The 19,286-nt window shown below is 50.2% G+C and overlaps 2 protein-coding genes across 18 annotated transcripts in view; one reads left to right on the top strand and one right to left on the bottom strand.

Moving 5' to 3' along the window:
• Positions 1 to 3,403: 3,403 nt before the first annotated feature.
• Positions 3,404 to 9,910, bottom strand: TIMM21 (translocase of inner mitochondrial membrane 21). The gene is made up of 6 exons (XM_004745635.3): positions 8,811 to 9,910; positions 6,160 to 6,222; positions 5,964 to 6,061; positions 4,091 to 4,164; positions 3,903 to 4,008; positions 3,404 to 3,825 (listed from the first exon to the last, which is right to left on the bottom strand). The coding sequence occupies exons 1-6, from the start codon at positions 9,109 to 9,111 to the stop codon at positions 3,733 to 3,735; spliced, it is 735 nt and encodes a 244-aa protein (XP_004745692.1). The 5' UTR covers positions 9,112 to 9,910; the 3' UTR covers positions 3,404 to 3,732.
• Positions 9,911 to 9,953: 43 nt separating this feature from the next.
• The window catches only part of FBXO15 (F-box protein 15), a 173,930-nt gene continuing 164,597 nt past the window's right edge, over positions 9,954 to 19,286 (top strand). For 10 of the 17 annotated variants that reach the window (XR_001178345.2, XR_006608182.1, XR_006608180.1 and 7 more), the window contains exons 1-3: positions 9,954 to 10,111; positions 10,960 to 11,058; positions 16,641 to 16,748. Coding sequence is in view for 7 of the 17 variants with exons in the window: in XM_045085221.1 (XP_044941156.1) it covers positions 9,984 to 10,111; positions 10,960 to 11,058; positions 16,641 to 16,748 (335 nt within the window). In the remaining 10 variants the exon portion in view is untranslated. Of the gene's footprint in view, positions 10,112 to 10,197; positions 10,548 to 10,959; positions 11,065 to 16,640; positions 16,749 to 19,286 lie in introns of those variants that run through there. The other 7 variants (XM_013052803.2, XM_013052798.2, XM_004745636.3 and 4 more) reach the window with 7 other exon arrangements.

Below are 19,286 nucleotides of genomic sequence, written 5' to 3'. Positions count from 1 at the left end.
AGATGGGGTCCTGTGTTAGCGCTACAAGATGGATGGGCTTGTTTCTAATCCTATACGTCCTGCAACTGGAAAGATGCATTCTCACCTCTCTGGCTCCAGTGAGACCCACAAACTGATCTTGCCCTATTTAAATTAACAAGAAGGAACATAAATGTTTGTCAAGAGGGTCTGTGGCTAGACATGTCTTTATTATAGTCTGTCCAGGACAGAATCAGGAGAAGACGAGGAGGTGAAGGAGTGGGAGGAGGTGGGAGATGAGAGAAGAGAGGACTCGGGGTAGTGATGGAGAGAAGGGGGCACGGCGGAGGAGAAATCGTGGGCCCGGGTGCTTGATGGATTTTAAACGAGAGCCATCGCATCCCCCTATTTCCTTGAGGCCCGACTCACCCAGATAATGAGGTATTTGGCTCCTGTTTAAAGATTCTTCAGAGCTCAAAACGCACCGGAATCCTGACTCTCGTGACACGCAAGTCTGCAGGTGCGCTCTGTCTAGGAGGAATCCCGTGGCCCACCGGAGAAGCACCCTCAGGGTTGCAGCCACAGGATCCAAATCCAGAACACTTCAAAGACGGATGTAATCAAGCCGAGCACTGCACTTGCTCCCGTGATCAGAAGCCCCCACTGCTATTCCCGAGCATGAGCTTGGAGAACCGGAGCCTCGCGTGGCACAGTTAACCAGAAGCTTCTGCACAGGTCCTTAGCAAATGCGCTGGCATTCCTCAATTAAATAAATTAACAATAGAGCAAGTCAGTATTAATAACACAAATAATGAGGCAATTGCATTTGGTAAGGACAGAAATGAACATTTTTACAATGCTTTGAAATGAAAAATAATGAGCCCATCACGACCTGTGTATTAGTTGAAACTACTGAAGTGACATACATTATTTTTATCTATTTATGTCCATTTCATGCATCTGTAGGCTAAACACAAATTCCTGTCAATGACTGTGACATTGAGCTTAATTACATTTGTCGTTTTAATCTCAACTGTTGCTAAGGAAAATTAACAGCACTTACTGGCGACCCGTCAGAACAGTAGCCTGCCACTTCCAGGAAAAGCGGCTGATTTTCATCATCTGTGCCAAAGACCAGGGGTCCTGTTTGGTTCATCAAGAAATCAATATATTCCTTCAGAGTCTCCTCTACAGACAGAAAGCCATATGCTTTCTCAGCATTTAGTTGTTGCTAGTGTTTACTTATCTCCAAAACAATACTGACAATTGTGGTTAAATAAATGAACATTCCCACCGCTGCCTTCTCGTGTGGCGGGAACAGTAAGTGAACAGGAACAATGAGTTCTCATAAATGAGACCCCTCTTGGGACTAGAGCGTCATTCCTGACAAAGCTCATTATGACACTTCTCTTCCCTCGTGCTGCCACCCCTCCCACGACCCGATGCCGCGGCTCCTGCCAAGTCACCGTCCATGTGCAGCCAGCGTGGGCTGGATATCCAGGGCAAGGAATGCAGTCTGGGTTCTCTATTTGATGAATCTGACCTTTTGAGATTTACTTCTTTTTTACTTTTTTTTTTTTTAAAGGATTTTATTTATTTATTCAAGCGAGAGAGCGTGCATATGTGGAAACCACCAGCAGTTGTACTGCTGTCTGCGTCGGAGGGATGAGGAAGCTGAATGGCAGCAGTAAGGCGAATCCCCGGTGTCAAGGTCACCCAAGCGGATGGCTCTGGCCGATGCTTTCATTTGCCTCAGAATGGTGGGTCCCAAAGAGATGTCCACGTTCTAATCCCCAGAACCTGGGAGTGTCGTATTAGACAAAGTCGTGATTAAGTTAGGGGTCTTGAGGCAGTGGGTTATTCGGTTCAGCCTTGAACAGGCGGCGCTGAGGACTCTCCCGTGCTGGGTCCCCGGGAGGGAGCACCGCCAGCCCTGGCCTCGTGTCTGCTCTGGAGGTTTCATCGTAATGTCTAGCACACGGGGGCCCCGTGCTGCCTGGCTACAAGGAGATCACATGGAGCAGGAAGGGAAGCTTATTTCCTTAAGCAGTTCTCCCTCAGCCTGTCACCAGGCCGTTTTTCAGGCATATTGTCTCTCTGTTGCGTGTGTACGGGGTGAGGGCTGGGAGGTGAACCACGATGGGAATTCCTGGAGGCTGGTTCCCAACCCCCGAGGGTAGCAACGACTCCGCCTTGCCCCACACACGTGGGCCCGGGAGGGTGGGAAGAGTGAGTGCCTGCGCGACGGGCCCAGGCTCCGTCTCCTGGGACTAATGAGGCCCTGCGCTCCCCCGAGTTGCAGGGGAGCCCCGTCAGCCCCTGTGACTGTAAGGCCCACATGAAGGAACACAGGCAGGAGGTGCTTTCCCTGAAACAAGCTTATGGCTTGAGGCTGTGGCGATGGGGGAGCCTTTTCTGCTCTGCTCAGAGCTCCAGACCCGACCCTCCTGTTGCTTCTGGACCAGCCGCCCGGCTGACGCAGCTTCTCCTTATGCGGACGCACAACTTCCCATTTTTGCGCTCTTCCCGAATTCTTACTGTGGCCACTCCAGGCGGACAGAGAGCTATGCTACACCCACTTGGCTACAGAATCCTGTCCTGCTAGCCCCCAACCATGTCTCCACGGTAGCACCTTCTCCAGCTCCATCGTCTAACTGTCCTAATACCCTCGGTGCTGGCCTCCTCCCCGGCTCTCGCTCTTCACACAGCTACCAGCTCTTTCTAGAGACCAGGGGGCTTCCACTCCTGCTCGTTTCTGATGTTCTCCATCGCTACTGGAGAAAAGCCTCAACCCTGCTGTCACATGACGTGCCAGCCCTCTGCACCCCGTGCCCCACGGATAAGGGCATTTCTAGATCTCTCCTGGTGCAGGATGCTTTCCAGTCATGTGACTACACTCTTGTGAGGGACATTTTTCTCCGCTCGCCCGTAAATGCTTGCGGTAAAGCAGAGCTGCCATCTCCCAGAAAGACATTCTAACATCACTCGCACCGGGCTCAGTGGTCTCCACGCCCCTCTGGCCGTTGGGAGGGGTGCCCATTCTAAAGGGTGTGGGGACACTCCATGATGCCACCTGTGGTCGGATGCTGGCATCTGTCCTCTCCCTGTCGTCCTAACTAGCCGGGACATCGAGGTCTTATGCACACCTGAGGGCCCAGACCCCCCCACCCGCCCCAACCAGCAGGCGTGCGCTCCTCCCACTGCACACAAAGTCCCCACTCACTGAGGAGGAAGGACGGGATACCCGCCGTGACCACAGCCTTGCCACAAGCCTTGTGGAGCTTGCTTATATGCCCTTGCCCGTGAACTTCCTGCAGTCCTCCAATGTTCTCACGTGTTCAAGTCAGATTCTGGTCTATGGAAGCAAGCTGCTTCTGACATCTGTTTGTTAGTTTTGACTCTATTTCACAGATTTTATACAGTTATGCCACATAAAAGCACAGAGTACTCACAACTCTTTTATTTACGCGGTGTAAACTTTAGTAACAAAGTTTTCTTATCTTGAAAGAGGATATTAACTAGAGCAGAAATACTGTCCATGACCGAGTCAGAGACAGCACAGACTATGTTCCATTTCGGGATTTTGCCCTCTAGAGAACCTCCAGGCAGCGTGTCTAAATGCGACGTGACCCACTTCCGGGCGCTTCTCTGTGCTACACACGGTCGTGTCTTAGCCCGCAGACGCGGGGGAGTCGGGGAGAGCAGAGCTGGGGGTCCGCCCCCGCCCCCGCCCCTCCGCCCAGAAGCCGTGCTGGCCGGGGTCCTGCAACCGCCTCAGGATCGATTATCTTCGATGATGATAGTTCTGGGGAAGGGCTCGAGTTCGACAAATATGTACCGAAATTCATACTCGCCACTCTCTGGGTTCTGAAAAACAAACACATTTCCAGCTGTGACTTCTGTCGCCGGCTTCCGGCCCGCCCGCCGCGCCCGGGGCCGCGCACCTCCTTCACTTCCAGGTGCACCGTTCCTTGCCGCCCAGGCTCCGAGCCCTGGATGTAGAACTTCACGCGCATGTGCTTCCGCCCGTCCTTCACGTATTCCACGAAACTGTCGGGAGCCCAAGAACACGGCTGCAGGCCCCGTGGCTCAGAAACGACCCCAGCTCCCCGGTGCCCGCCGCGCGCACTACCTGACGTGCTGCCTCCGCCCGCGGCGCGTCACCTCCCCGTAGCCCTTCACCGGCTCGCCCAAGGCGCTGATGACCTGTGGGACAGACGCGGCGCCTGGTAAGGCCTCCGGCTGTCAGCCTTCCCAGGGAAATGTTTTCTGAGAAACCAAGTGATTTTTTAAGGAAACCGAGAACCTCGGACCCTCTCTAGAGGACAAGTCCAACGATGGAGAAACCGGCCCGACAAGTATGTCTTTCCCGTAGACACTGAAGGCCGCGAGACTGTGCTGGGACCCCCGGCTTTGCCGCAGGTTCCTACTTCCCACAGAAACCGAGCACAAGAGGCGGGCAAGGGTTTAAACACATATCGGAACATTTTTCATGAAATGATTCTCATGGCTCTAAAGCTCAAAGCTACAAGAACAAGACAATTCTCTGAGTCACTAAAGACGGTCAAAGAAAACAATGCAGGCTTCCCCAGCTCTCCAAACAAGTTTGCTTTACCGCCTCTCTTCAAAGAAGAACCTACACGAGTACGTGTCTTTGCTAACTGAACAAAACCCAAAGGCTTCTCGCTTTCCAGAACTGGTGGCTGGGCCTCACTTCACGCCCCCGGCTCAGGAGCACTTCCACGGGAGCACATCACCTTCAGATGCCGGAGGAGCCTCCAATGACCCAACAACAAGCCCGATCTGAAGCATAAAACCATGATTCCTAATGGGAAAATGGACAATGATGTGGAAATGTAGCTCTTCTTGAATTTAAAGGGCACATACTTTGGAGTCTTTCCAAAAACCTAACTGGAGCCTTCCTTAGTCCCTGCTCAGTCCCCCTTACTCAGAGGTGTGTTTCCCTGACGGCCCAGAGTCTGATGATAAGAATCAACAGACTGAGAGAGCAAGGAGCCGGAGCCCGACAGCCTGGGGTCTCCTCCCAGACAGGACTAGAAAACGGGGGGAGCGAGCAGGGGCAGGGCCCCAGGGACACCAGTCAGGCACCTGCGCATCATTCGTCTCCCGTCCCAGGGTGACGTGAGTTGTTTCTCACACACCTCGCTCTCTGAGAAGGTGCCAGAGTTTTTGGTGCTATCTGCGGTTTTCCTCCGAGATATACAGACCGATATTTCAATGAGTCACACTTGTCCCTGCTGAAGCTTTCCAGCCAGAGAGCAGGAACTCTGGCGTACAACGGCTGTGCTGGCTGTCTGTGAGGGAAAGCAGCACGGAAAGTCCTCCTTCTGGCAAAACCCCTAAGAGCATGTGGGCGACTTTTCCGGACGCCAGCCTGCCCCTGGGTAGTGCTCTGGGCCCGCTGTGCTGAGGAGCGTAAGTTTTGGAGTCACACAGACGTGCGCTTGGGTCCTGGCTGTCCCGCTTACAGCGCAGCAATCTTGGTCGAGTTAGCTCATCTCTGGAGCATGAGCCTCCCCTTCTGCCGATGGGACAGTCATAGTATGTGACACCAGCGGCTTCCGTGAGAGCCAAGAACGACGAGGCACTGAGTGTGGTGCCTGGTGCATAATGTGCCTTCAGTGAGTGTCAGTAATGACTGCTATGATCACATGGTCATGAGTCAGGTTTTTTACAGGCCTAGGAACTTACCACAGGAGTTTAATACTCTGGCAAGGTCTACGGGTTTAGTATCTCTGACAAGTGACCGTCTGTAATCTTGGGATGAAAACACTGCTACACAGACTTGGTGTGGTGCTAAAGCACTTCCAGTACAGACAGCTAATACTCTGATCACAATCCGACTGTGTGACTCGTATGACGTTGTTACCCGATAAGCACCGCTAGTCTCAGAACCAGGATGTGTGTTCTGCTCCCCGCCTCCACCTCGGCCCGGGATTTTTCCTGATCTTCAGTATGTGCGGGACTCCACCTAGAAAACTAACCTCAGGGTGTGATCTGCACTTTTCTAAGGCTTTCCCGTAGACCTTATTAGGACTCCATGGAGAAAAAAGTTCTTTGAAAACTGCGTAAAACAAGCCACCTGCAAATCACAGAGAAAGAAGATCAAGCAAAGCAGGAACGAGACAAATGTGAAGTCACAAAGGCTTTAGGGTAGTTATTGTACTTGCTGTGATCAACCTGTGATACTGATTCCAAAGAGCACCACCATCAAGTAGGTGAAGTCTCTTCCGGCTTCTTTCACTGTGGAGAGAGAGCACGGCGGAGTCAGACGTGGGCCCGACGGGGGCAGCGCGCGGCTTCGGCGTTCTTAGCATGAATCGGGGCATGTGGATTGGGGACCCATGGCGGGTCTGCATGTGCTCTAGGGCGGCTGCTCCCAAGACTCCCTGTGAATCATGAACCACCTGAAGAAAGTTTTCAAAAGAACCTCAGCAGAGTTCTGGGCTGTGGAATCATACTTTATTTGGTATTATTATTTTAATACTCTTTACTTTCTAAGATGAGGAAACACCTGAACAAGTGATCCAGGCCCCCAGCAGGAAAACACGCTACAGTCTGGGCAGCGCTGGACACATTCTGCTGCTCCCAGATCAAGTGTTTGCTTTGTCAGCTGTGGCCCAAGGGCTGGAAACAGGCCTCGACTCTGCAGTCAAATGCTCTACCACTGAGCTATACCCCCCAGGCCTCGACTCTGAAAGTCACTTCACTTCTCACACCACCTCGCCCCCACTGGGCGCACACACAGCACTAACAGAACAAACTCAGAGCGCTGGGAATGAACGAACTTAGAACACGAGCCTGCAGAGACATGGCGTCTCTACTGAGAAGGAGCAGCAGCAATGATGTGTAGGAACGGGGCACAGGCAACAGCGTATGTGTACGGTCTCACTTAGGATTTGTGAGCTCTCCTACTTGTTAGACCTTCTGGATTTGGGCTGTCTCATACAGTAACCATACACTATGCATGGCTATTTAATTTTACAATTAAGTTAACTTAAAATTAAATAAACACTCAGCTTCTCAATCACACCAGCAACACTTCAAGTGCCGAACAGCCGCATGTGGCTAATGGCTACCATAGAGACCACATAAAGGTAGAACACTTCTATCCCCGTGCTAAGTTTTATTTGGACAATGCTGCTGTGGACATTCTGCAAAACAGCACATCTGTCCTTTCTATTCATGCCATATTAGTCAGAGCCCAGAGTAACAAGGAGCATGTGTGTCAGGAAGCTTGATGGACACATGCACTCTAAGTGTGTGTGTGTGTGGGGGGGGCGTGAGCCCAGAACACAAATCCAGGGCTCACTGACCACATAAATACAACTCTTAGGGGTACGCTGCATGGGGCATGCTAAGACACCCCACCCCAAATGAAAGAAACTACTGCATCCCATACCACGATGTGTGGTAGGTGCCCCTGGACTCTGTGGGCAACATATCCCACATTTGGGAACACTGCTCCCCCTCGTTCACGGAGTCATCAGGGAGGCTGTTGCCTTTGAGTGGCGGTACCGAGGAGGACAGGACCCATCTGCGGTGGAAGCAGTAGCCCAGCTGGAACCAGATGACTTGACACATGCTGTTTGACAGTTTGTGCCTCTGCCTCTGCATATAGGCTGCTCATTCGTGCTGCACTTTCAATTATCCCCCCAACCCTGTTCAGGCTATCACGGACGAAAGATTATGTACATGTTCTCCATGTTCAGCAGATTACAAAACCATTGATGGGATACAGTTTTGTTTTGTTTTGGTTAATGTTGTCAAAAACTATATGTATCGAAATGACATAGAGCAAAATATTCGCAAAAGTCATCTTTGCACGGTATAATCATGGATGTCTCAACTGTTTGCTTCCTTTGTACTTTTTTTTTTTTTACAGATTTGTGAAATAAAATAATAAACATTAAATTCATTAGCTCATTTGTGAAAACTCTGACTTTTCCTGACAGAATTACATTTTGTCTTTCCTATTATCTATGTTCTTTCTATTGCTGCCCATGTCACCCAGGGTAAATGCTGTTTTGAACACATTTAATTCTGTAGCATGACGAGTCTATCCCAACATCTGGGCTCAGAAGTCATTCAAGGGCAGTGCTGAGTTGACCTGCCTGAGCTGATCCCTATGGATTATGCCTCATAATCCATATTCATTCCACCCAATTACTCCATATCTATCGTACGCTCCCTGGTGCTCTGTAGCACAGTTACTGTGTTTTCACTGTTTCGCACTCTGTATCTACCTTTTTCTTCACTAAGTGCTCATCCATTTGTGTACAGGAATTCCCTGGCACACCCATTAGCATCCGTTCAAGTGTCAAGCATAGAGAAAATGGAAACTCAAGAAATACTCGTGAGTGGTTCGCTGTTCTAAAGAGTACTGACGTGACTATTAGGAAATTAAGATTGGGAAAATGTGGTTTTAACTTTCATTTTATGAAACTGGGGAAGTGTGCCTCATATATAGAGTTTTAATGTCCCTCGATGAAGTGAACAGGAAACTCAACGGAGATGAGATGGCATCTGTGAAATCTACTAACTTATTATAAACTTCTAAATAATGGTTAAGTTTGACACAGCTCCACACTAAAACTAACCAAAGTTGAGAAAATGTTTCTAGACATCATTCAACAAAGTTATGTAAAAACCAACTTTGAAATCTAAGTCTGTGAAGAAAGCTGCAGGTCTACATTCTCAAATTCCGAACCGTGTGGCACGGTCCTACCTTCCCATTTGTGTGACTTGTTTTTCTATTTTTAGCACCGAACCTGCGTCAAAGGACACTGGCAGCTCCCGCCACGCTGCGACAGACTGATCACTCCCGTTACCTTTCTGGGACGTGGAGACGACGGTTTCCCCTCTCTCACTGTGCACAGACACCTGTTTGCTGCCGTCGTCCCCTACCCTCTGGGCACTCTGCCCCTGCGTCCAGAGGGTCTTCTGGGCGACTCCAAGGAGACACTTCGGTTGCCCCGTTCTCTTTCGCTCCTGCAGACCCCAGCTCAAGCTGGGCGCAGTCTTCAAGCAAGCTTTGTTAAGCACCAGGGGCGGCGGGAACAGGCGCTTCCCCGACGACCTGCGCATCCTCTCCGCACACTGTGCGGCTCGTAACCAAGTACAAATCATCATCACAGGAAAGGGCTCCGCTTTGGGAAGATGCCAAGGACGTCCAGCGAAGCTTCACTACCCGATACACACAGAGCCACACATTCACGCCGGCGGTTCTGCACGGCGTGTTCGGCAAAAACGTTAGTTCACGAAAGAGGCTCGTCCACCTCCTCTTCCCTTCCGCGCTCTTTTTACTCGAATTAAAGTGTTTTAATTACCTTCCGTACGGACATTCACACACTACCCGCCATGCCTCTGCAAAGTAACCTGGGAAGCCGCGAGGAGTCCTGGGAATAGTAGTTCCAGGCCTTCACTCTTCACAGAGCTACCGCCGGGGGAAAGGCATCAGGACTACAACTCCCACAGTGCAAGGCGGCCAGAACGCGCTTGGCCCCTCCGCCACCTTCCGGGTTCCCTATGCTTGCGCCGCACGTACTTGGCGCCGGCGGGTGGGCGGCGTGATCCCGCAACTGACGAAAATCAGATTAGCGATTACAGGCTGGGTGTTCTCGTGACCCTCTGAGACGGCTTTAAACTGGGAAATCCTCGGTCTGATTGCGGCTTTGCTGTTCCTCATGGGCAAATGATGTAGCGGAACACAAACTTCCCCAGAGCCAGCACGTGGGGAGGGGCGAGGCCGTCGCAGTGCCCAACGTCAGTGGCCAAAACTCAGAGGCCCGCTTGCCGGGCGGCGTCCTCAGCATCAGGCCGTGGGACGTGCGAAGAAGCACGGCTCTCGAAGTTTCTAGAACAGCTTCTGGGGCCGAAGGAGAGGTGGTGTTCCCCTTCGCCCCGCCCCTACGTACACGGGGCGGAGTCGAGTGGGCGTGGCGCCGGGCAGCGCGCTCCTCCCCCCGACCGCCGCTCCGCCTCCGGCGCGCCGCTGGGTCTCCATGGCGACGGGACGCGGCCGGCTGCTGCAGCTGTACTGGCGCGGCCTCCAGGCGCTGCGTTTGCCGCCTGGAGGCGTCGGCGCGGCCACGGGGCCCGACGGGGAGGCTGCCGGGCCCGCCGGGTTCAGGTGACCGTCCCGGGGCCGCGGGTCGGGTCACTACCCCGCCGTCCTTCCCCCTACTTTCCTCCGTGGGCCCCGCGCGGCGTGTAGCTCGCGGCTGGTCGTGGTGAGGGAGCGGTCTGAAGCCGCGGGCGGAAGTTCCCTCGGGCCGGAGACGTGCGGTTTCCGCCAGTCCTGGTCCCAGCAGCCGACCTCCCCGACGGCCTCCCTCCTCCCCTCCGGTCAGTTCTCGGCCCTGTGGGGACCTGGGAGCCGCGGCGCAGCGCCTCGCGCCCCGCCGCGCGGATGCGCTGCGCCTGTGGGCCGGTGCGGTCCCGCGAGGGGCGGGGAGGGCCCGGGCAGAGCGCGTCCTCCGAGCCGCCCGCTCCTTCTGGGGCCGGAAGGCCCTTTTCTCCGTCTCCCGAGTGTGTAAGGTGGGGAAGCGGACTCCCCGCAGGAGAAGGTACCAGTTTTCGCTCCCGCGCCGCCCGCAGCAAGGAATGTCGGGGCGGGTCGGCGAGCGCGCGTTCCCGGGGCAGCCCCTGCGCTTCCACCCCCGGGAGGCCTGCCTGGCGCTTCCCTGCCTTCGCTCCTCCTCGGGAGAGAGCTGGGGCGGGCCGAGGCCGAGGGCGAGGGCGAGAGTCTTCGGCAGCCGCCCCGCCCGGGCCGGAGTCCCGCCGCGGAGCTCCAGCTCGGCCGAAACCCCGTCGCAGACCCCGCAGGCAGGCCCCTCGACAGCCCCTCGTGGGTGTCCAGCCCCCCGTGCCCTCTGCCCGTCTTTGGGACCGAGCGCCGGGCGGGTGCGCTGGTCCCGACGTCCAGAGCCCGTGTCCTTTCTCGTGGGCACCCTGGTTCTGAGGAGTCTTCTTCCGCAGGGAGAGAAGGTCCGGTGGCGGAGAAGGTCCCGACGCGGAGGGGCGGGGAGCAGGAGGCTGCAGGCGCGCCCCCAGAGGATGTTCGGCTTTACTCCACGGGTAATGGTTCGTTTCTCGGCGGAAGGTCTCCGGCGAGGCGCCCGTGCGGGGGTGCGCGGTTCCGCGCGGTTCCGCGCGTCCCAGCGCCGGCCAGGCGGAGGGACCGCGCAACAGCAGCTTGCATTCTCGCCGTTCCTTTGCGTGCCAGCCCTGATGATTTGTAAGATACAAAAACACATGCGTATTCTGCCTTGTAATAAACCCAGTCTCTCTGTTTACCTGTAAGAACGGTTCTGTTATTGAACAGTTCAGTAACTTAAGTTGCTTCTGGTTTTCCCGAATCTTCAGGCTATGGCCCCATGGTCGTCCTCGAACCCATTACCCACTCACCCTGGTTTCGGGAGCGGCGCTCTGCCCCTCGGTATTATGGTGATGGTTGGTTCTGGAGAATCGTGCTGGGCATGCCACAAGCCTCGGGACGACTAAAACGGGGACAAGGCCTCCAGAACTTCCGTAGGACAGAAACGGTGGCATTTAACCCGGAACCTTGACCTTTAAATCAATTGGCGACGATTACTAAAATTAGTCCTTATAGAGAAAGCTCCATCAGTGGGGAGCAGGAGGATTTTTATGTGATGAATCTTCTGTTACTTTGTAAGTTGAGAGAACTACCTGGTAATGACTTAGAGTGCCAGGCATGGGAGCTCGCATGTCCGCCTGTAATTTGGTGAGGTCTCCATTCTTTTTTTTTTTTTTTTTTTTAAAGATTTTGTTTATTTATTTGACAGAGATAACAAGTAGGCAGAGACACAGGCAGAGAGAGAGGGGGAAGCAGGCTTCCCGCTGAGCAGAGAGCCCGATGTGGGGCTGGATCCCCGGACCCTGGGATCATGACCTGAGCTGAAGGCAGAAGCTTAACCCACTGAGCCACCCAGGTGCACCTCAAGTAGGAGATTTCAAAGGACTTTTGAGCTTTCTGCAGCTGTGTGCCCAGATTTCAGGGCCACTGGTAATCCAGAATGGCGCGAATGCCTTTGGAATCACTGCTCCTGCCTAAAGGATTGTGCTATCACACTGTGAGTCCAAACTTTCTTGTGTATGGGATTCTTAGTTTTGAAATTAAAACTGCTAATGTCCCACAGTTTATTGCATAATCAACATATTAAGAAATATTAGAAAATATGTGGAATTCTGTCACTTCAATTCTCCAGCCCCCATTTAAAAACAACCACTACCCCAAAACCTTGTAACCCTGTAATCCTGTGAATCAGGCATATCACTGGTTAATACCTTGTCTTTCCTTCCAGACCTTTTTCCTTTGTGCGTGTTTAGTTTTTCTCTTAAGAGCCAAATTCAAAAATATGATTATGTAGTCTATCCTGATATAACCTGATTTTTTCAACTGATCTGTTATTAATGTAGCAGGTTGTTTATTAACTGTCTCTGTGCACCAGGCATGTTGTGGGTGAAGAATGAGGAGTGAACAAAACTTACGCAAAAGACCTGCGGATGTGGAGCTTGCAGTTCCAGTGATGTGAACCAAGTAGATAAGATGTGTAGTGACGGATGGTGATAAGTGCTAAGCAAAACACGAAAGAGGGGGCCTAAAGTATGTGCGCGTGTATGTGGCGTGTGCTCGTGTGTGTGTGTGTGTGTGTGTGTGTAGTATGGGTTGGAGTTTGAGAGGGAACAGCCAAAGGAGTTGTCAGTGGGATGGTGGCATTTGCACACATACCTGAAGGATGTGAGGGACCCGCCGTGCCGACATCTGGAAGACTCTGTGAGCTCGTGTCCAGTGCAGACACTTCCACTGTGCTGAAATGTCCATTTCCTGGCTGAGCACTGCGCATGGTGTGGAGCCAGGCCGCTTCATCAGTCCGCATCCTGCTCTGGAAGTTTGTCAGTGTAGACAGATCTGAGATGGACTTTCTTGAGTCACATATTTGGGCTTATTTTCTCGCTTTGGGATATATCTTGTACAAGTGAAATTCCTGGCTTAAAAGAATACACGTGCCTTTTAAGGCTCTTGACAAACGCTACCAGATTGGACTTCTGTATTGTTGATACCAGTTTGCGCTCCCAGCAGTGAAGGGGTGTTCTTTATTTGGTTCTCGCCAGTTTGCTAGACTGAAACGGATCGATACAGCATGTTAATTTACTTTTCTTCGACTCCCTTGGAAAAGACTTAGGGTGTAATAGATTTTATTTATTTATTTATTTATTTATTTATTTATAAAATTTTATTTATTTATTTGACAGAGCGAAATCACAAGTAGGCAGACAGGCAAGCAGAGAGAGAGAGAGAGAGAGAGAGGAAGCAGGCTTCCTGCAGAGCAGAGAGCCCGATACGGGACTCGATCCCAGGACCCTGAGATCATGACCCGAGCTGAAGGCAGAGGCTTAACCCACTGAGCCACCCAGGCGCCCCTAGATTTTATTTTTTTGACACTTTTTGATTGCATAAATATGTATGGGAAAAAGCTGTTATCAATTTACTAATGCTTTTTTTTTTTTTTTAAGATTTTATTTGTTGGAGACAGAGAGCACAAGCAGAGGGAGTAGCAGGCAGAGGGAGAAGCAGACTCCCTGCTGAGCAGGGAGGCTGAGGCAGGGCTCATTCCAGGACCCTGAGATCATGACTTAAGCCGAAGGTAGATGCTTAACCAACTGAGCCGCCCAGACATCCCAATTTACTAATGCTTTTAAACAAATTTATATTTGAGGACTCCAGCAGTATTCATTTAAGTTAAGGAAGATTTCCCCAATCTCTGTGTACAGCTTATAGATACAGACCTCCAGGCTTCTTGGCATGACCGTTCATACTGCCAGGGCTCTAAGGGTCACTGGCTGGGAAGTCCCGACAGGTAGTATTATTTGATGAAGAAGTAATAGAAATGCCTTTTACTTAAAGCTTATCTGTTAGAGTCCTTTGTGAAGTAAAGGTATTTATTTGATCTTGGAATATGTAATACAGATTGGCACAGAATTTACAAGAAGTTGACCACTTAAAATAAGGAGTGCTTTTAAATCACTTAAAATGCATATGTTTAAAGATTGTGTACTGTGTTGAATGGTGTCCCTCAAATTCATGCTCACCCAGAACCCTAGGATGTGATTTTATTTGGAAATGGGGTCTTTGCAGACGTAATTAGTTAAGATGAGGTCACACTGGGTTAGGATGTGACTGGCGTCCTGATAAGAAGAGCCGGAGACACACAGGGAAGATGGTTGGGTGAAGACGGAGGTTAGAGCTGGTCATCCTAGTGGCCATGAGCTGAGGAACACCAAGGATTGTTACCAACCACCAGAAGCTGGAAGAGGCAGGGGAGGATTCTTCTCTGGAGGAGACTTTGTGGAAGGAGCATGGCCCTCCCAACACCTTGACTTTGGACTTTTGGCCTCTAGGACTGAGACAATAAATTTCCGTCGTTTTAAGCCAGCTAGTTTGAGTCAGTTTGTTAAGGCCGCCCTAGGACACTAACACAATTAGGAAATTGTATTTTACTTCTTATTATTGTGTTAGAGCCAGGTCCGTGGAGTTGAAGCTTTTCTTTTGTGGAAAGCTTTGCTTAAGTAGTACTTTCCACAGGAATACAAAGATCGAGTGCATAGGCGGAGATCTCTGAATAAAGAGGGAGGGCATGGCAGAGCTTTCCAAAGGAGGGCCTCTTCCGCCTGCTCTCCTTCCCTTCCTGTTCTGCTGGGCCCAGATTGGGTACCAGCGGTTCTGCCTAGCTTCTTTGTGTTCCCAGGAACTCACTGGCAGGTTGAGTGTCTTTCGTAGAAGCTGGCATGGAGAGGCCTGGGGAGCCAGTGTTTTTTACCTTGGTGAATTTGTTACCTTCGAGGATCTGGAGAGATTCCCCATGTCCCTCCTGTCCCAGGTGGAGGTGCCAGTGTGCAGATGCTAGCTCGTGTTTATCCAGGGCTGATCACGACCAGCACGATGGCTGGCGTGATACAGACAAACCTCTAAAGGGAGGACAGACTCATTCTCTGGCTGCTCAGAAGCCCGTGGGGAATCCTCAGACGTCTGAATGCTTGCGGGTGTGCACGTGGCGGCGTGCCCATTTCCACGTGGGTTTCAGGTTGTGCTGGGTTGTGGGCTGTATGATCCCTGTGCCTCTGAGGGGTGGGCCACACTTGGGATCTCGGACCGTCCTCTGTTCAGATCCATCCCTGGGGCATTTGTTCTTCCACTTCCAGAGATTACTGCCGTTCCTTCCAACATCTCGTGGCCCTCATTGTGCCTCCAGTTATTGCCCATATCCTTCCTGATTGTTAGTCCAAATATACACAGGGAATCGGCTTGGTAGGATAAATGGGGGCGGGGGCTAAACTCTTGGTGAACAGAGTACGTACTCGGAGCACGTGCATGTTGGTGAACTGGGTAAGTGGAACCTATCCCCTAGGTTTTAGTCACACGCCAGGTGGGAGGCGGGCCAGTAATTGATGTATGTGTGTTTGTGTGTGTGGCATCTCCCAAAGCTTTCCAAGATAACTAGTGTCTGCACCAGTAGCTCTGTCTGGGGGCTGCTGCCTGCCTGGAAACTGAAGGCTGCGGGCCCTGTGCCTTCCTGGGTTTCTGGCCGGGTTTCAGATCCCTGCGGAGCCGCGGTGGAGCAGAGCTGGTTTGGAGGGCTGTTTTTTTTTTTTTTTTTTTAAAGATTTTATTTATTTATTTGACAGAGAGAGATCACAGGTAGGTAGAGAGACTGGCAGAGAGAGAGAGTGGGAAGCAGGCTCCCTGCTGAGCAGAGAGCCCGATGTGGGACTCAATCTCAGGACCCTGAGATCATGACCTGAGCCGAAGGCAGCGGCTTAACCCACTGAGCCACCCAGGCGCCCTGGAGGGCTGTTTTTAATAAAAATGTATTTCAGGAACTTCTGAAAAGAACTAACTGCATAAAATAGTATACCTTATTTCATTGAATCTTAAAAGCTGTTGATTGTAAGATTTACTATTTTTTTTGTACCACTAAAATAAAAAAATAGATGGCCAGTTAAAGTATATTCCATTGAATGTGAGATACTTAAAATGTGAAAAAAAATTGGAGCAGAGTACTTAGTGTTTCCGCGGCAATGGTCGCCAGAGCTAGGGTTGGAGTGTTACCATCCCTCCAAGACCTGAAAAGCTGCAGATTATGTGGGCAGTTCTGGTTCACAAATCTGAGGTTTTTCTTACTTGACTGAGGCTGTTCTTTGTTAGGTTCCTGCTGTTGCACTGTTGAAGCTGACCACTGCTGAAGATTTCCTTTTGTTCCATTAAATGAGTTTTACAGCACCTCTCTGATATGTTGACAGACTATAAAAGCAAATATTTAATCTTCTTGTTTACTACACTTGATCTTAGCCAAAGGGCCAGAAGTGATTAATTTTTTGTTCAAAACACATCAGAGTGAGTCCAGGTTTCAGACTGACTTACTCAGGACACATGGAATGTTTTCTAGTCCCTCTCCTGTCCCACCCCACTCCCCACTTCCTTCTTTCTTTCTCTCCTTCCTTCCTCCTTTCCTTTCCCTTTCTCGAGATGAACTTTCACAGTGAGTCATTCTTGGAGTTTATGAACTCTTTACGGTTTTGTAGAGGGGACTGGACAGGTCATCTGTCATTCTAATTTGATTTTTCCATCTTACCTTCAGAAAGGGGCCAGGCGCCAGGAGTGCAAGCAGGGCTGTCCTGAACCAGTGTGCCCGGCGGGGAAAGCACTGTGAGCAGCGCCCCAAAGACCGGCTGGTGTCTCTGGAGCGGTGAGTCCTCGTAGATGGCGCTCTTCTGGGGGCTCTGGGGTGGAGTTCTTAGACAAAGTTCCAATGCTGTGCATACCAAGCTGCTGTTCTGAGCTGAGAATAGAATTGCGTAGGAAGAAAGTACAACATGGAGAGTGTGCTGTGAGTCATCAGCCTGTCACCACTGTCATTATTAGACTAGGTTTATGAAGTGAACTTCTAAAACTGACAAGTAAATTTTCCTTTTTAAAAAATGTTCTTCAAAATTATTCACGTTCTAGTTGATCAAAATGCTTGAAACCGTGGAAAGGAGATTAAAGTGTGTTCTAAAAGCTCCAGGGGCCTTTGGGTCTGTTAGTTTTCTGAGCTTTGCAAGCCCATTTTGCCCTGGTAAGGTTCTGCAGGATGTTTTTGTTTTTTCTGTTTTGTTTGTTTTTTTTAAACTAATTGTTTGAACTTGATCCTGAGATGCCTGTGGATTTGTGCTGTACTGAGGCTTCTGGAGCACCACCTCTCTGCTAAGCATTGTCTGGCACCCTGAACACATGTGGGCACTGCAGATGTTTCCAGTGGGGGGAGTAGGGCTCACATAGCCTGCGTATCGCAAAATCCAGATTCAAACAGAAGATGCCTGATCTCAGGTTTTGGGCTACCAGAGTACATACTTTCAGGTGTTTTTAAAAAGAAATGAGAACTAAAAAAGAATTAAGGACAGCAATTTAACCTTTAAACACTATACTCTGAGAACACTATCTGTCATACAATAATATGATACAAGAAATAGAACGAATATTCATGTGGTTTATCTGTTTGTCAAATATCCGAGGACCTTCTCTGGACTAGATACTGTGCTCTGACACTTTGTGAGTTTCTAGGATTGTCCTGCTTCTCACTTTCCTGTCTTCTTCCTCATCCTCCCCCACCTCCATCCCCTGCAGTATGAGACAATTAGAATCCCACACACAGTGACCCAGTATGGTGTAGATAGTGATTTTTCCAGCTTTGAGGATACCTCATGAACCATAGTTAAGAATGTCTTTGATCTCTACCGTTCTAAGTATAAAGTGGGGGTTTTCTGCTTTTGCTAGAAGTACAGGGAGAAGCCTCCTCCCTTCATTATCTTAGTCTGCTGGGTAGGAAGGTGAACCTCTCTAATGGCCTTTGAATAGGATTTTAGTCTAATTAAGTGATTCTTCCTGGATAAGATTTGCCAGATACTATTCTGAAACGTTTTCTTTAAGCCCAGCTCTACATTTCTTTAAGATTACATTTGCTTATAAAAGAGTAACTATGAGTTTTTGTGAAACAGTTGAATCAAGATGTGAAAACTGTGCAACGGGTAATCCAAATGGTCACAAAGTGTATTTTCTTGCAACTTTGCCATCTCTGCGTTAGCAACATTTTGCCGCTTGAAGTGTCTAATTTATTGACTCTGAATGTAAGGAATTTCATTTGGCAGGAGGGATTTAATTAATCCCTAAGCAAAACTGCTTGTTTAACGAATCAGGGAGTCTCTGGTTGAATATCCTCAAAGCTGCTGAGTGGGCGGAGCTCAGCCTGGTGGCACAGACCAGGCACATCTTGCATTCATCATCTTTCTCCGAGGGTCCATTTTATTCTTTCTCACTATTGTCGCAGTCTTAGGACTGATTATTTCCCTATGAAACATTTGATAACCTGACTTTCATTATAATTTAAAAAAGTAAAGTCGTTGAAATCATAAGTGGAGATCGGGGCAAGCCATTTTAAATTGGCCAAAGGGTTTTACTGCCCCAGTTCTCTGTCCCCAGGCCCCCTGCCCCTTTCCCCACAGTCTTCTGTGGCTTGCTTTCTTCCAGCCTCAGGTCCAGAGGTGCCCCTTCCTGACTTCCTAACGTTGGCAAGGCTTTCTGGACATGCTTAGGTTCTGATAGTTGTTTTGTAAAAGTGCAAGATCATAGAAATACATGGGGTATTGAGAATTCATCTCAGTGTCATTTATTTAGGTAATAAATGAGAAAGGAGAAGAGAGTTCAGAAAATCTTATGGGGCTTGGAGTTTCCTTAAAGTGCTGGAGGAAGGCTTCAAAGTGTGAGGATGTGTTGGAAGGGGGCGCATGAGGGGTGGCATGGGTTAGGTGGGAAGGTAAGTGGATATTTCCTATCCCAGCTTCCTCCTCCTCATCATCTTCTCTTTTCTGAGGAGGAAGATTCTGTGTTATTTTTTAATGAATAGCCAAGAATCTATTCTTTTTCTCTTACTTCATTTTATCTCATCAAAGAATTGATGGGTACTTTCATGAGGGAGATAGGGAAATCTGCCTGTGGACTCACAGTGTGTGAATATGGGTAACGTGCCAAGGGAGTTAGCTTGCCGTGACCTTGGGTCTCTGGATTCGTTTAGGTCATGAGGACTGTGGTAGCAGGACATTTCACTTGAGAAACCAGTGGAGGATAAGGATGCAGTTTGCCTCTCATACAGGAGGGGTGCTGGTTGCTCTCTGTTTGGTGGTGAACAGCCAGTTGTTTTCTGGGTAACTTTTAGCTCAGATGCTTGCCTGCCTCTCTGATTTTTTCCCCC

The sequence above is a fragment of the Mustela putorius genome, unplaced genomic scaffold (genome assembly GCF_011764305.1).
Source record: "Mustela putorius furo isolate JIRA1106 unplaced genomic scaffold, ASM1176430v1.1 tig00000835_pilon_pilon_pilon, whole genome shotgun sequence".
In the NCBI taxonomy this organism is placed as follows: Eukaryota; Metazoa; Chordata; class Mammalia; order Carnivora; family Mustelidae; genus Mustela; species Mustela putorius.
Note: the sequence above shows the minus strand (reverse complement) of the source record. Positions and strands in the feature narration are given on the sequence as shown.

What these genes read in the sequence shown, in the direction of transcription:
- TIMM21 (XM_004745635.3), bottom strand. Translation starts at nt 9,111, where the DNA reads ATGATGATTTGTACTTGGTTACGAGCCGCACAGTGTGCGGAGAGGATG. An exon ending in GGGCGGAGGCAGCACGTCAG is followed by an intron (nt 4,009 to 4,090) that starts GTAGTGCGCGCG and finishes GGCTCCCGACAG; the next exon opens with TTTCGTGGAATACGTGAAGG. An exon ending in TGCACCTGGAAGTGAAGGAG is followed by an intron (nt 3,826 to 3,902) that starts GTGCGCGGCCCC and finishes TTTGTTTTTCAG; the next exon opens with AACCCAGAGAGTGGCGAGTA.